Here is a 16,580-nt window from a genome sequence, read left to right as displayed (position 1 = left end):
GGGACGGGCAGGGCTGGCTCTCCTCTGCCGGGCGAGGCTGGCTTTTCTCCGCCGGTCACCGCTCTCGTCCTCCGGTCACGGCTCTCCGCCGCCGGGCAGGGCTCCGCCGCGCCGCCCCGCCGCCCGCCCCGCGCCGCGCCCCGCGGCGTCGTCTCACCTGCGCTGCCATGACCCGCTGCCGCTCGGCGATCAGGCTGCACTTCTTGCACTGGCAGTCCCGCCACATGCAGAACCGCTTGTGCCCCTTCAGCGGCGACGAGTAGCCGTGGTTGCGGCAGCGGGCGCACTTGGGCAGCCGCGGCAGCTTCTTCCCCGCCGCGGAGGAGGCGGCGGAGGCGGCCGCGACCCCCGGTGCCGGGGCGGCCGCCATTTGGGCCGCCGCTTTGGCGAAGCCGCCCGCCTTGTCCGCGGGGCCGGGGGCCTCCGGGGGCTTGCCGAACGCCGGGGAGTCATTGGGCATGGCGGCGGGGGTGAGCGCCCCGTCCCGTCCCGTCGGTGCCGTCCCGTCCCGTCCCGTCCCGCCACCCCTGGCGCTTTGGCGGGCGGCCGCTGCCCGGCCTCGCCCCTCCCGCCGCGGCCCCCTCCGCCCCCCCTGGGCCGAGCCCTCTCCCCCAGGAGCAGGCGGCGGGGCGGGGGGAGGCTGCCCGCTGACCGGCGTGCCTGGCCCGGCCCGGCCCGGCCCGCTCCGGGAACCCGGCGCTTCGTCCGGCCGCAGAGCCGGGGCCGGGGTCCCCTCCGCCGCCGCCCGCCCGCGGGTGCAGAGGCGCTGGGGTCGGTGCTTGTGGGGGAACACGGCCGCCGGTAACTCCGGTGCGGGTTTAGACGGCCAGAGCTTTGCCCAGGAAGATGCTTTTTTCTTCCCTTCTTTGCATAGGCTCCCCTTCCAGCCTGGCGCTCTGTGATTTATAGACCCCTGCAGCTCTACAGATATTATTTACAGTATTAATATTTCCTCTGTTACACCTTTAAATCTTTCCGGGCTCGACTTCAGGTGACGCTATCTTCATGCCGAAATGAAACTATTAAATTACATCTCAATCTAAGATGAATGACAACTGTCAGATGAGTGACTCAACAGAGATGAAGCAGAAAGCGCCTGAGATTATGTGAGGCTGATTTATAAAGATTGCATAAAGATTTCTATAACCCCAGCTTCATGACTCAGCATATCAGATGGTAATAAGTTACAGTAGGTAGAAATTTATTTCTGCTGGAAGAAGCCAAGGAAAGCTTCTCCCTCTTCTACATCAGCTATCTCCCTGCTAATTCCGCTCAGGCTGAGCCTCTCTCCCAGTAAACAACCAATGCCAACCCCAGCCAAAGAAAGCCTCCGTTCATTCTTGCTCGATACTTTGAATTACCATTCGCTAAATAGATTTTAAAGAATTTATTTTTTTTAACTTCACAGTGCAACATAGGAGACATTTGTGGAGCTTTCCAGCCGCACGTTAAAATACTCCTGGTAAGCCCCAGTCTCAAGCAGCCAAATAGTCCTCAACTGAGGCACCAGCAGCAGAGGCAGCATCTGGAGAGTATTGGCAGGAGGGTGTTAAAGTCACCGGACTCACATCACTCTGCTGGGATTGTCTCTCCTGGTGTCAGCAACTGCACATTTTCCTGCAAAAGGGGAAAGTGAACACAACCTTTACTAGAACAAAAATTATATATTCTCACTATGCAACAGATGGTGTATACCACTAATGTTTAAGTAAGTGAAAAATGCAAACAAGCATTCCTAGCTTCCTATGCTGAAAAGTGAAATTGACCCCTGAAAGAAACCATCCAAGATCTTAGCCTGTAGGGGCATTGATTAGGCTCCAAAGTTGTTGACAACGAGCATGTCAGTCTTGAAAGTGGAATTCCAGCTTGTGACGTTCTTCTGCAGGTGGCTGAGCCTTGACAGGGACATTTCCAGACGCTCAAATGCAAATCGTCTTGAAGTCAATTGAAAATTCAAATGGAAGAGGAGACGGAAAGGAGGGTAAATTATCGGAACAAGGAAGACAAACAAACAAAACCAAGGTATGAAGACAGGAGAAGAAAAAACACATCAGAAATGGTGGGAGGAGGAAGAGAAAAGCTAAAAGGAGTGAAAAATGAGAAAAGAGAAGAGAAGCACAGCATGTAAAGGAGGCAAAGATGGACAAAGGAGAAATAACAGTGGTCACCAGCTGCTTATATATGACTTTTCACTAGAAACTAAGCGGGACAGCCACACTCAAAGATGAATCACAAGATACAAATAATGCAACAGTTCAAGATGAATATTAATTCAGCTGTCTTTCACGTAAGTAGTATTTCATACTCCTGCTTTTCCGGACAACTGCACAGATCCCTGTTATCCATAATGTTATGAAACCTACTGGTAAGGAACAAAATATTAAAGTTGTTAGTAGTACTAATCTGGTATTTTGTGTTCTGGATGAATGCCACTGAAATAATGAGGTGCCTGCTGAATACAAGTACACAGCCAATCCTTTAACTATGAATTCCTTTGTTTTAGTTAGCTCAAGCCACACTTTGAGTATGGTTTTAGTGTGTAATCTGGTTTGTCCTTTTTTTTTTTTTTTAAATGGGTGTTTGGTGAGCATGTAAACGCATTACTGGGTTGGCTGTCCATTGGACTCCTGCAGGAATAGGAGATGGTTGTTAACAGTTCCAACACATATCAGAGCAATCTCCCTGCAAGTCTTCAGGAAACTATATTCATTTATTTAATGTAAGTCTAGGTGCTTCTGATTTGAATCCAACAATGATGTTGGTGACTAAACATCACTGCTATTTCCTGGCACCTTTGGAAGTAAGGAACTGTAATTAATGTTTCTGGTGAAAAATCATAAGAAGAATCAAATGACATTTTTGCTTTGTGTTCTGGTTAGCTGATAGCTATCCTTTAGCTTAGACATTTTTGCTCAAGTCTTCAAGCGTTGCTAATGCATGTCTTTTGATGATCCCTTGCACCTAGAAAAAGTTTTATTTGCTAACAAAATCATTGTCTGGAGGGACAGATGTGAACAAGCCATGTCGCCACCACCACATTTGGCATGACTGAGCATCTCAGTAGAAAGGCAACAAATTCAGAGGACCCAAATCCAACACCACTGCCTGCAAAGCAAAGACCATTAGTTTCACCAAAGTCAGCAGGGCTGAGTGCCATTCAGTATCTTGCAGGGCATGTTTCCCACATAAAAGCTGACCATCCTCTTAGCTTCCAGCAAGTACTCTCTGAGTGCGAAGGAAACTGGGATGAGATTGCGTTGCTTCTCTATGTTCTGTGGCTAAACCAAGAGTTCCTCTTTCTAATGCTATTCTGAAAAAAAAAATATATATATATATAATAAATATATAATTCATAGTCTGGAATTCTGCACTGAATGAAGAAACTTAATTATTAATTATTTAAAGTAACTGGAAAACATAAAGCAATACTCCATGGATTAGCCATGAAGGAGTGTAGTTCTCCCCTTTTCTCCATGCCCCTGCCATAGACCCCTGGCTTTGTGCCCCAGCAACATGGGCATTGTACTTACAGACCCTGTGGTCACCTCTTTGCAGCAGCCTGGTGAGCAAGGGCTGAACACAGCCAAAAGCAAAATGCTATTGACTCAACATCATTTAGTGTCCCAGTTACCCACACCTCTTTTCATGTGACTTCAATCCTCCATGTTATTCTCCATATCCCAGGCTTATGAATTGCCTGCATCCGCTGGATCTGATTCTGTTTTTTTTTTTTTTTCTTAACCTGACAGTGAGTCAAGCCAGAGCAGTTTCACCCTTTCTTCGCAGCAGATCTTTTTGACTCTCAGGCCATTTTACAGACCATACCACCAGGGAGTTATGGCCTCCCGACAGCACCTCAGCAAGGGTAAGGGACAGAAGATAAAGCAGTCGCACTGCCTATGAAAACATCAATGCGTCTGTAAAATTCTGGACATTTAGAACAAAATACCAAGAGACAGCCAGAGGGAGTCAAGCAAAGGAATGAGATGGTGCCTTCACGTTCCCTTGAGGCAGCTGTGAGACTCCTTGCTACCTGGCTCCTCGTGCTGACTCCTAGCTTTCATCCAAAGCTGGAGGGCTGTGGATGTCTTGGCTCTGCCACACAGCCATCCTGTCAGCAGAATAAGGAGGTGTACCGCTGCCCCTATCTCCAGTCCTGGAACTATGTCAGTCCACATGTGTCGTTTACTTGTGTGAGCGGTCGGCCGGCCTGCCTGTGCATGTAGCTCCCTCTGTGAAGGCAAGCATCTGCTGGAGTGACAGCCCAGCAGGGCTGTGACAACTATCCAAAGTTTACTTCACATAGCCTAAAGATACTTCAGGAAAAATCCAGTAGGTGGCATAAATAAACCATGCACTTTTTGCAGTTTTACATGTATACTTGTGCAGCTCTTCTCTTTCTTTCATTCATTCCTTATTTTAAACCTCCGTTAACTTACATAAAAGCTAAAGTTTTGCCCCTTGGCTCATAAAACGCAATCCCACTGGAAAAGTTATGTATTCCAAGCACAGAATTTTCTTGATACTTTCTGACAGCATATAGCTATTTTTTTGTCTCTTTCTGTACTCATGCTTTGATAATTTCTGCATACAGGTTACCACAAAAAGGTAAAGGTTTCTTCTGAGAACAGGCTGATCCAAACCGGTAGCTTGCATTGAAATGCCCCATATTTAATGGGTTTAAAATTGGCTCAAGTGTTGTCAGCTTAGGCACTTTTCTATGATAGTATAATAGAGCGTTGGCACCAGCCGCATTGCTCAAGATCTCTGAAATCTGATGATCCACTGGTAGCTTTTGCTAAAAATCCATTCAATTAAACTGTCTTCATTCAGACAGAAGCTTCTGAGCGCTTCATTCTTCCTCGGTCCAGAAAAATGCTTCTGTGTACCTACAGTACCTCCCAATTGCTTATTTGTGCACCCAATGATTAGTTTTTCCATGGTTAATGCAAGTTAGATGTTGCTTTTATGTTTCTAGGGCACAGAGCTTTCAGGTATCTGGAGCCCCAATGTGCTACTAGGAGAGCCCCTGAGGAGAGGGTCCACACACAGCCTTTAACCAGCGAGTACAGGGACATCTTGCTGCTTCAGTCTGAAAAGCTGCTGTTCTCAGCTCTGCTGGGAGAGACCGATGGTTGTTGGCAGGCAGTGTGTGAGCTCTTCAGCACACTCAGTTCACATTCTCTTCTCTTAGCATAAATCCAGACCCACCCAGGGGATCCTCCTCCAAAAGGTGCAAGAAGGGACATTGGCAGGGGACAAGGAACAGCATGAAACCTATCCCAAACTAGAGAACAACAGATGAGAGCCTGCCTGAAACAACAGGTGGCCCTTCACCTTCATTGTGGCAAGCCCAGCCATGATGTTGGCCCACAGTGCTCGATAAAAACCCAACTCACTGGAAACAAAACTCACTCCGTTACATCATGCCAAGCACAATACAAAAACAAAGGAGTTTCCAAGTACAATGAAGCAAATAAAATGGACGTATGTCATGCACAACGTCATGGACAAATGCACATTTGTCATATCTATTCTGCAACTAGTTTTTCTAGTAACGGGGATAAAGAAAAGGAAAAAAAAATGATAATTCCTTTCACTGAACACCTGCATTCTGTGTTTCTATATTTCTTCACAGAAGTCAGAATCATTTCATTGCAGATTTAAAGGCTGAAGAGAATATGCTGTCAGCTCCTTGGAAATTTCAATCATGGTTAATAACTGACTTTGGATAGCTATTTGGAAGCATTATTAGGTGCGACTTTTAAAATAGAAGTAAAAAAGTGAGTATAGGGAAACCACTGGATTGCTTCTTCTCAGTCTTCATTGTTCATTTTCAGCACACTTAAAAATTAATTGGATCCAGTGACTTAGAACATTGAAGACTCTTGCATGACTCATTAAGCTGACATTTCTAACATTTGTAATTCACACTGTAAGAATGATAGAATCACATAAGCCATCTATATGTTTGAGCTCCTTTCATCAGGGTACGACTACTGCAGGGAATGCCCTTAGTTTTGAATATCATCATCAATTCAGCTCTAAGACATCTGTAATGGAGCTGAGTTTGATAGACTGCCAGAGTGTGACAAACTCAGTTCCAGCCTCTTAAAACAGGCAACACAATTAATTGCTAGTTTTTTATTTATGGTCTTTAATCTTTTAACGGATACAGTTAAATTCCCACTTCATTGAGCAAGTCCATTGGTATTTAAAGGAACAAATAGATCATTTCAAATTATAAAGCACTTGCTTTATTACCTACATTTTTTTAATTGTGCAAGATATTATTATTTTACATTCCTTATCTTAAATAACCTAAAACTGATGGAGTTTCAGGTTTCTGAGGGATGTCTCCAGCTATTTTTCAAAGGTGACTGAAGGGCCAGTTTTTGCTTTCTCTAGTTGATTGGCTACCCAATTTATTTAATTGTTTGTGCATGGTTATTTATTGTTCCTAATTCCCATGCTTAACTAAAGTAAATGTATTGTTACAACAGCCTTCTGTGAATTTATTTGGGGGAGAGTGTCTGGAAAGTTGTGCAGAGGAAAAGGATCTAGAGGCGCTAATCAATGCTCGCCTGAACATGAGCAGGCAGTGTGCCCAGGTGGCCAAGAAGGCCAACGGCATCCTGGCTTGGATCAGGAATAGTGCAGCCGGCACGGCCAGGGAGGTGATCGTCCCCCTGTACTCAGCTCTGGTGAAGCCACACGTCAAGTGTTCAGTTTTGGTCACTACAAGGACATCGAGGCCCTGGAGCATGTCCAGAGAAGGGCTGCGAAGCTGGTGAAGGGCCTGGAACACAAGTCCTGTGAGGAGCGGCTGAGAGCACTGGGGTTGTTTAGTCTGGAGAAGAGGAGGCTCAGGGGAGACCTTATTGCTCTCTACAGCTACCTGAAAGGAAGGTGTGGGGAGCTGGGGGTCGGCCTCTTCTCTCAGACAACCAGTGATAGGACTAGAGGGAATGGCCTCAAGTTGCGCCAGGGGAGGTTTAGGTTGGAAACTAGGAGACATTTCTTCTCAGAAAGAGCAGTCAGGCATTGGAACGGGTTGCCCAGGGAGGTGGTGGCATCACCGTCCCTGCGGGTGTTCAAGGAAAAGTTGGATGTGGTGCTTAGGGACATGGTTTAGTGGGTGACATTGGTAGCACTGTGATGGTTGGCCCAGATGATCTTGAAGGTCTCTTCCAATCTTAATGATTCTATGATTCTATTTTCTCCTTTTTTCTTTAAATATAAGTAAGTGGAAAGTATCTTTTTTATGTAACATGCTGCTCTCATGGGAGCACATTTCGTTCTGTGGGACTTCCCAATAAAATCAGTCACTGTCTATAAGCAGTTTTGTGCTGCTCTTCCCTCATTTCCTCCCCCTTCCTGCATGCAGTCTTCTTCAAATCCACTGTGCAGATGCAGTGCAAGGGGACCTGGGGGTGTCAGAATTGCCTCCAGCCAGAGCGGAGCTCTTCCATATATTTTAATCAAAGTCAAATGACTGTTACCTAATCAGCCATGCTGTGAAACAACTTGAAGGGAGCTGCTGACCTTTCACACCTCCTAGCTGAGAAAAAGGTTTTCCTTTGGCCTGTCAGCCTGACTTTCCTCTCCTGCAGCCTCTTCCCTCTCTTGTCGGTGCCCTGGAGCCTCCAGAAGTCGGGCAGTTCAGAGGTGGTCCACAAATGCTGCGAACAGAGCATTAGATCTCCTCATCCTCAAGGGCTTACCCTCCTTCATGCTGAGAATCCATTATGGAGGAAGGATCCAGGAGATCTGGGCCCCAAAAGACCTACACCCGTCACAGACAGCTTTGCACAGTGCTATCAAGATAAAGATAATCAGAATGCCTAGATAGTTGGCTTCCTTAGGTAACAGTTTTCTTCTATTACTTGTATGTCAGTCAGCAGTGTCAGGGTTGATGATCTCTGTACATCTTATATGCACATTGGATAATTAGGAGTAATTGAGTTTCTCCAGTTCTATTGGCTTGAAGGTGCTAAGGAAGCTGACACATTGTTACAAATGATTTTGACTGCCAGGCTATTAATTCTAATTAGGCTGGCTTTGTCTAGACATGGAGCTGCCTTGTCAGGTGATGAGAATATTGTGTGGAATCTAATTAGTCAGACATTTTCATTTTCTGTCATCCTATGCAAACAATCTCTTGCAGATGCCAGAATAAAACCATTCAGGGTTCAGCTCTGCAATGCTGGCTAAGTTCATGTAATGATTCATGTTGCCTGAATAAAATCTATTTAATCTATTTAAATACCTTCAGAGTTTGAAATTGTAACAGGTAACACATAGTAAGGTTGAGAGTAGCTTTGCTGCATGGTGGTTTAAGCTATTATTTTCTCTTACCCATTTTTGAGAAACAAAAGGCTGGAGATTGCCTTTTCAATACTGAAAAGCTGCTTCTCAGAGTTCATAATAATGAACTATCTATCTGAGAAAATAGTTTATTAGGTACTTGAATATAGGTAGGGTACGCCTGTAAAATTGCACAAGTATTCATGAACACTATAGACCGTAACTGCTGTCTGTGGGATTCCCCATATTATAACAGCTGAAGGGTACATATCGTAAGTAACTGTCTGGATGTTCACATCAGCCTCCTGATGTTGTGGTTCACTGGGTAAAGAACACATACTTTAACCAACTTAACCGACTTCCAGTAGCTGTTTATTCTTATGGGCTCCAATGAGACCCCTTCTATCATTTAAAACAAAACAAAACAAACCTTTAGAAATAAAATGAAAATTACTTAAAAAAAAAAAAAGTACTTGCCTGTTCAGATCATGACATCCTATTTGTTAAGAGTTGTAATGGAGTCTGGCAGTGTTGTTCCAGGAAGAGAAGGAAGAAGAAACTTCCTATTCAAAGGTCTCTAAAACATTACTAAATATTACTAACATTGTTAAGTTCAAAGGGGCACCACTGGACCAATTTAACGAACGCTAACGAAAGACACTGAAAATAATTGATGTCCAAGATCAAGTCAAATGAGGTTGCTAAGTTAATCATAGTTTATAGGTGGGTCAATGCAGGTGATGGTGATAGAGGGAGACTGCGAGTGCCCTAGCCTCAGAATGCTGGTTAACACAAGCCTCCTTCTGTCAGGGAACTGGAGGAACAACTTTCACACACTTGGTTGTGTTTTAATTTAATCAAAGCAGTGGGAAAGACAGTCACATTATGATGAGGGACTTGTTAGTTTACTTTCAATGCTGGAAAGAAGTATAGGAGGCAGAGATGGAAGTGAGTCACTTGTTTTTCTTGCAAATCTGCAGTTTGTGTTACATTTCAAGTAAAATTCTTCAGGATAGCTAGTTCCTGAGTTCACATAGTTCAGTTCTGGAACAGCATGTCCAATGCAGCTTGTCGTCATGCCCTTCAGTAATGCATACCAGCAGTGGACTACAGCATTTCTTGGACAGGCCTATGGTAGATAGTAGTCTATTTTCCTGTTTTATACCCATCTTTGAAGAACCTTTTCTTGCAGACTTAAGAGAATAATACAAAAACTTTTATTCAATTGGAAGACAGTTTTGATCTTGATCCTCATCTGTTGTAAATTATGGCAAGTGGCTCTTTTAATCTAGCTCTTGGTCAGGGTTGGTGAGGGAAAGCTCATGTGTTTGTGTCTTTATCACACTTCAGCTGGAAATGGCACACCCAGGCACCAGAAATGTGTCTCTCTCACCATCTGGTATGGCAAGTGATTATTAGAGTCCTCAGAAAATCATCCTTTAATGAGAGGGAAAGTTTAATTCCTAGAGCAGAGGTAGATCACAAAGCCTGTCTCCTGGATAGCCCTCCTCATATTTTCTAGACCAGTCTCAAAAGACAAAAAAAATAATAAGCCACTCCTTGCGATTTTCTGGAAGGTAATGTCAGGCTCCTAAACTTCTTCCATGCTGAGATGATAGAGGAGCTTTAGGTTTTACAGTTTAGTGCTGGGTTACATGGCATGGTGTCTTTCTCTCTGTGTGGAGCTTACACTTCTGTTAGCAGTTGTTTTGCAATGATAGTAGTCACTCCTTCCCTTCCAAAGGCAACGCTGGGACAGAGGCCACAGCATTTTTCCAGCTCCTGATCCCAGATCTCAGGAGAATATTGCTGGGCCTCCTTGTAAGTACAAAACTCCAGCAGAAAGCAGCAGGCAATTAATTCAAAATTAAGTTAGAAAAAATAATTATCTAAGACCAAGACTTTATGTTTTCCTAAATTACATGGATGCAGGACTTAAAGGTATTCTAAGTAAGTTTGTGGATGACAATACATTGAAAGGAGCTGTTGACTCTCTTCAGGGTTGAGAGATCTTGACAGACTAGAGGCCTGGGCAACCACCAACCACATGAAGTTTATTAACTGCCAGCTTCTGCACCTGGAACAGGGCATCCCTGGCTATATGTGTAGACTGGGGGACAAGAGGCTGGAGATCAGCCCCACAGAAAGGGATCTTGGATTTCTGGTCGACAGCAAGCTGAACACGAGCCAGCAGTGTGCCCTGGCAGCCAGGAGGGGCAGCCCTACCCTGGGGTGCATCAGGCCCAGCACTGCCAGCTGGTCGGGGGAAGGGATTGTCCTGCTCTGCGCTGAGCTGTGTGTGTCCAAAGGAGGGCTACAGGGATGGTGAAGGGTCTAGAAGGAAAGATGTATGAGGAGCGGCTGAGGTCCCTTGGTTTGTTCAGCCCAGAGCAGAGCAGGCTGAGGGGAGGCCTCATGGCGGCCTGCAGCTCCCTCGCGAGGGGAGCGGAGGGGCAGGCGCTGAGCTCTGCTCCCTGGGGACAGCGACAGGACCCGAGGGAACGGCATGGAGCTGGGACAGGGGAGGGTCCGGCTGGGTGTTAGGGAAAGGTTCTGCGCCCAGAGGGTGCTCGGGCACTGGGACAGGCTCCCCAGGGCAGTGGTCATGGCACCGAGCCCACTGGAGCTTGAGAAGCCTTTGGACAAAGCTCTCAGACACATGGTCTGACTTTCGGGGTAGTCCTCTGGGGACCCAGGACTTGGACTCGATGATCCTTGTGGGTCCCTTCCAGCAATAACAGAACAGTAAAAAGATCCTCTGTTGTACTGGGTCTGGCTGGGATGGAGTTAACTTTCCCTGCAGCTGCTCTGCCTGCACCTGTATCTGGAGCAGCCGATGGCACCCCTGTTGTGTCTCTTAGACTCCCTCCAAACCCTCCAGAGCCAGCAGGGGGTGGGCAAGGTGTGGGGAGGGGACATCACCAGGGCAGCTGACCTAAAGCGACCAGGGGACATTCCTTACCTTGTGGTGTCACACTCAGCAATAAAAGGTGGGAAAGGGGAAGGAGTGGGGCAGGGGGGGCTCTCGTTTTGAAGACGTCTGTTCTGCCAAACAACTGCGTGTGTATTGAGGCCCTCCTTCCTGGGATGTGGCCGAACGTTGCTCATTAATGGGAAGCAGAGAATTTTTTTTTCTTCCCGATGTGCTTTTTTATTTATTTCCCCCCTCTCTTTTGCCTTTTATTAAACTATCCTTATCTCAACCCGTGAGCCTTTTTTTTTTTTTTTTACTTTCCAGCATACTTTCTTCTCCCCCTCTTCTTTTGAAAAAAAAAAAAAAAAAGCCAGTAACTCTGGTTATTTTCCTACGAACGCATGCCAGCAGTGTTGGATTTATCCTGTCTGTAGAGGTCTCCCTGCTCCACGGACAGCTCACTCGAGAGGCAGCCGCGAGGGACAGCCAGACCCTGCTGGCCCTGGTGGCACGGCTGGGCTCCCCGGGGGACACAAGGGGCACCACGGGAAGGCACCGGATGATTTCGTTCACATGGATTAAAGGCAGGATGCAAATTCTTACCGGTAGCCTGTTTTCAGAAATGTGCAAGCATACATGCTCAATTTCATGTATCTGTGTGTGTCTGCTCTGTCTGCTGTAGTTGACCCAGTTTTGCCAAAACTCATATTGTTGTATGAAGGCCGGAATGTACAATTATCCTATGACACATAGACAGAGATGGCAACAAGCTCACATTAATTTGAAAACTCACTGAGGCATTTCAAGAACTAAAACGTGATGTTTGCAAAGCTAACCTGAAGAGCTTTCTCACCCTTAGCTGTATCTCTTTGCCCCTTTGGAAATCATCTGTACTGTTCACTATTTCCACAATCGCATACCAGGGAGTGTTTTACACTCCTTATACATAGGACTCATCTCTTAGCAAAACATAAGTATCCTTTGAAATTTCTTCCTCAAGTTCAACTTCCAACTTGTTAGCAACTGTTTTTGGCCAGGCTGATGGCAACAGCCTTTGTAGCGGTGTCCCTTGGGAGACACTGACTGGAAATGTTGCCAAGCTGCACTGTACCTTCAGGGTCAGGTGCCCCTCTGCTCCACCTGAAGAGAACTGAAAAAGTAATGCACGGACCATTTTTGCTCTCATTGCACTGCCAGCGCTTCTTTAATGTACTCTCAGACAAATTCTCTTTCCATGTTACAGCTTTCTTTCTCCCACTCCTACAAACATGCATTATTTTTCCTCAGTTGTTTGTCTGATTTTCCTAAACCAAATCTCATTTTATTATGAGATAAATAAACATTATTTATTATGTTGAGAGACATATTTCTAATGTCTCTCAACCTCTCTGTATAGCTTTTCCATTCACACACCTCCCAGATCAGCATCCACTGTGGAAGAAATTAACATGCTTCTTGCTCCTCCTGCTATTAAACCACCTCCTGCAGATTAAACCACCACAATAAAGAGACTCTGAGCAGATATATGTGGTTGGACTGGAAAATTCTCATGACAAATTTGCAAGAATGACTGCACTGTGTGGGGAATCCATTTCCTGGGCCAGCTCCTGCCTGCTCACACTTCCCCAGTGCCACAGGGTTGTAACTGGCAGGCCTACAAGTCTCAATCACCCCGAGGACTAGAGAAAATTTGCTTATCTGGCCCAGAAAATGTCCAAGAGCAATGCAAAGGGAATCACAGTTTGACCACCACAGACAGCAGGTGGCTTTTCATGCCTTAAAGAACGGTGTGATATGAAGGCCGTCAAAAAGTAGTCTGCCTCTTTGCCCTGGTATGCAAATGAAATGGCTTATCTTCATCTCAGGGAAATTAGTGTGGCTGAATGTGGAATGTCAATGTTACTGGGGGAACATGAGCTACACTTTCAACTCTGGCTAGCCAAAGTTCTATGGGAAATGCAGCAAGGGTTTTTCTGCATCTGTGGCTAAAGCCATTAAGTGAAAAGCTGAAGAAAAAAATGCCAGTACATCTCCTAGAAATGTCTCTATTCTACTCCCATTCAGATCAGCATTTACAGCTCATACAAAACCCTCTGCACTGCTTTGAAAAAAAAAATGTTACCCCTTGTGTTATCTAAGCAACAATCCTGGAAATAATTGTAGTTATGTCTAGAAGACAAGGAGATTGACTTTTTTTATTCATGGCTGAATGTATTTAATAATCCTCAGTTAAGAGTATAATGATGCCTTTATTTACAGATCTCTACTGCAGAGGTCTCTGAAGGGCAGTTTTATATAGCAAGAATTATTTAAAAGGCAATTTATCTTTGGTGGCACTGGTTGTGTTGGCTAACCAAACAGAAAATGCACAGTAGTTGTTCCCAGTGAGAAGTGGCCAAGGGGAAAGAATATCACTCAACCAGGGCAGCAGAACAGCGCAAGGGAGCAGGTGGATAAAATGATACAGAAAAATAAAGCTCATCAAGCTTGCTGCAATGCCTGGCGCCATCCTTTGAAAGGCTGCAGGTGCTCACAGGTAGCAACTGCTTGAAAACTCAAATTTTTTCGTGTTGCTCATTCATGAGCATCCATCAGGGGTGGATCATATGTGGAGTGGGTGTGTGCGTTGGGGAAAAGGCTTATCTTTTTCTCTTAATGTGAAAAGCTGGATGTGCACATCATTAAGGAAGCAGAACACTTCCAGCAGAGTTTTTGAGGCATTGAATTCATTAATCACCTATAACAAAGAACCATGTGATGTGTTGACCAATGTATGCATACAGCCGTAAGGCAGTACTGCTTCCAGCATGATTTACTCACGTGCTTTGTTCCCATTGCCTGAAAACCTGGCAGGAAAACAGACATGCTCTTTCACAAACACTTTTAATAAGTTGCTACAATCATCTTTACCAAAAAAAAAAAAAAGTTATACTGTTTCCTGCAAAATATCTTATTCAGGTGTTCCCAAATATTCTTGCTGATAGCATGCAATTGCTGCTTGAGAGCACTCTCTCTTGTACTTGTTGAGAAGCAATGAGGTACTGATCTGTTGGATGATATACCAAACCAGCCAAACAGAAGGTGCAGCAGCTGGCAGAAATGGGCAGCAACCAGTTAGATGAACTCTGAATGGACACTTCAGTTCAACATATGCATGCAGAGAGCCACAGCAGCCAAATTCAACTGAAATCAGTGGAGACTTTTTCATTGATTTCACCATGCATTAGGCTGTGAGTAGTGAGGTCAAACACTTTTGCAATTCCAAAATGGATTATGAAACAAACCTGAATCTGGGATCCCCTTTCCTCTAATCTCTTTATAATCATTTCTAAGAATGTTTAATACAAAACCCTCTGTGCATGTTTTCTGACACTGCTCCTTGACCTCCTTCCTCCAGTTCTTGTTGCCTCTCAAGGGCAGACCAAAGCACCTATATTAGCCCTGCACCCTGGGGACACAGCCTCTGTTTTGATGCTTCTCCTTTTTGCCAGGGCAGGTTTGTCATCAAGCTTTCTGTTGATGAATCTGGATGCAGGCAAAGATAAAGTTTACAGACTTGCATACAGCCACAGAACCCAGTGAAGAGAGCTGCTCACAGCTGAACTGTGTGAGCGCGGAGCTGGCCAGATCTGCTGCTGCCTTTCAAAGGTATTAGGACGTCTGTAGCCTTTGGGCCTCTTCCATCCCAGCAAACAGAGCCAGTTCTGTGTGTCAGGGACTGACGCCAAGGCTTGCATTACTCACACCATGGCTGAACTGGACTCAGAGCAGCCAGACTTCTCATCCAAAAGCATAAGACACCAGGAGAAACAGACATAAAAGCTATTTCTGGAATAACTTCAGTTCTTCCAGTTGCATCAAGAAGATAAAAACTCCAAAAGTATGTCCTGCAAAAATGCCTTCTTTAGTCATTGCATTTAGATCAACAGTCTGTAGGCTGATTTCCATCACAGTAAAACTCAGTTCTGGTAACCGTCACTTCTTATCTGCTAGGGTGATTGCAAGCAGCACTCAGCCTCACTTAATGTGTAACAGTATAACTGGAAAAAAAACAGTGAAGTTCTTTATGGCCTTGAAAAAGTGCCAGAGCTTTTATATATTCACTGACAGTTGGAGTTCAAAGGTGACGACAATATCATTCTTGGATATACTGAGAGTCGATCATCATCTGATCTGAATTGAAAAACAAATGCCTGGGAGAGTGTGTAGGGGGAATTCAAGTCAGAGCTGGTATGCATGGTAAAACCCTTCATCCCAGCACCTGTCCAGCATTAGCAGGTGGAATTCAACTTGGCTTGCAGAGGGGATTGGTGGGTCTAAATGTTTTCAGGATCCTTCTAACTATTTCCTGGGGAAAGCCCTGACTTTCACAGTGTCAGCTGCTTCAGGTGTTAACCTCTTGGAGACAGGAGAGCCATCAAAGAGAACAAAATGCTAAGTAATTATTGTTATTATATATTTATTTATTTAAGTTGCTTATATTGCTCAATCCAGTGTCTCCCCTCACAGAATTTTAGGTCAGATGACAGAAGGCATTCCCTGACTTTGGCAAAATACCAATAGACTCATAGAATATCCTGAGTTGGAAGGGACCCACAAGGATCATCAAGTCCAACTCCTTTGTTTGCACAGGACCACCCAAAAAATGGGTGCACTTGATCCCACTGTCTATGTCAGTAATAAAGCTATTAAATACTACCAGCCCCAGGACAGACCCCTGAGGTACGCCACTCGTCACCGGCCTTCATGTGGACATAGAGCCACTGACCACCACCCTCTGGGTGCGACCTTCAAGCTGACTCCTTACCACTGCATGGTCCACCCAGCTTTTCTTATGCTTATCTTCAGGTAAAAAGACATATAAAGTTATGTTTGGTGACTCTCCGCCACTTCACACTTAAGTCATGGAACCAGTTATTTTAAACCCTTCTAGGGTGATTGCGTGCCCAAGACTCCCATCAAGCTGTGGTGGAAGAGACACGGACTTGCACCAATCCAGATCACAAGAATCATGGCCCACTAATTGGAAATCTAAATTAACAGGTGTTTCAAATCCTTTTTAGCCTCAGGCTACAATATATACAAACATGCATGTATGCAAATGAACCACTCTAGCAGTGTAGTAGTACAGCACCAAAAATCATTGTTTGAAAAACTGTTTTGGTGGCAAAGAGGTGTTGGACATGCTACTGTGACAGGTATTTGCAGCAGCGATACAGAGACTTTGTATTTTTTTTGTATTTTTTGTATTTTGTATTTGTATAGAGGAGGACTTTGTCAGATGACTCAACATACTCTTTAACAAAGTCAGACTTTGGAGCGTAATCTACAGGCTTTAAAACTGCTGTCATGAGATATA

General features: G+C 45.0%; 1 protein-coding gene across 10 annotated transcripts in view; it reads right to left on the bottom strand.

The window, feature by feature from the left end:
* The window catches only part of DMRT1 (doublesex and mab-3 related transcription factor 1), a 61,629-nt gene extending 61,043 nt beyond the window's left edge, over nt 1-586 (bottom strand). For 4 of the 10 annotated variants that reach the window (XR_013943449.1, XR_013943450.1, XR_013943451.1 and 1 more), the window contains exon 1: nt 158-572. Coding sequence is in view for 7 of the 10 variants with exons in the window: in XM_080573819.1 (XP_080429945.1) it covers nt 158-460 (303 nt within the window). In the remaining 3 variants the exon portion in view is untranslated. Of the gene's footprint in view, nt 1-157 lie in introns of all 10 variants that reach the window. The other 6 variants (XM_080573813.1, XM_080573814.1, XM_080573818.1 and 3 more) reach the window with 6 other exon arrangements.
* Nucleotides 587-16,580: the final 15,994 nt, after the last annotated feature.

Source organism: Anser brachyrhynchus, assembly GCF_964034855.1.
Source record: "Anser brachyrhynchus genome assembly, chromosome: Z".
Classification (NCBI taxonomy): Eukaryota; Metazoa; Chordata; class Aves; order Anseriformes; family Anatidae; genus Anser; species Anser brachyrhynchus.
This window is presented reverse-complemented; position numbering and strand designations above follow the sequence as displayed.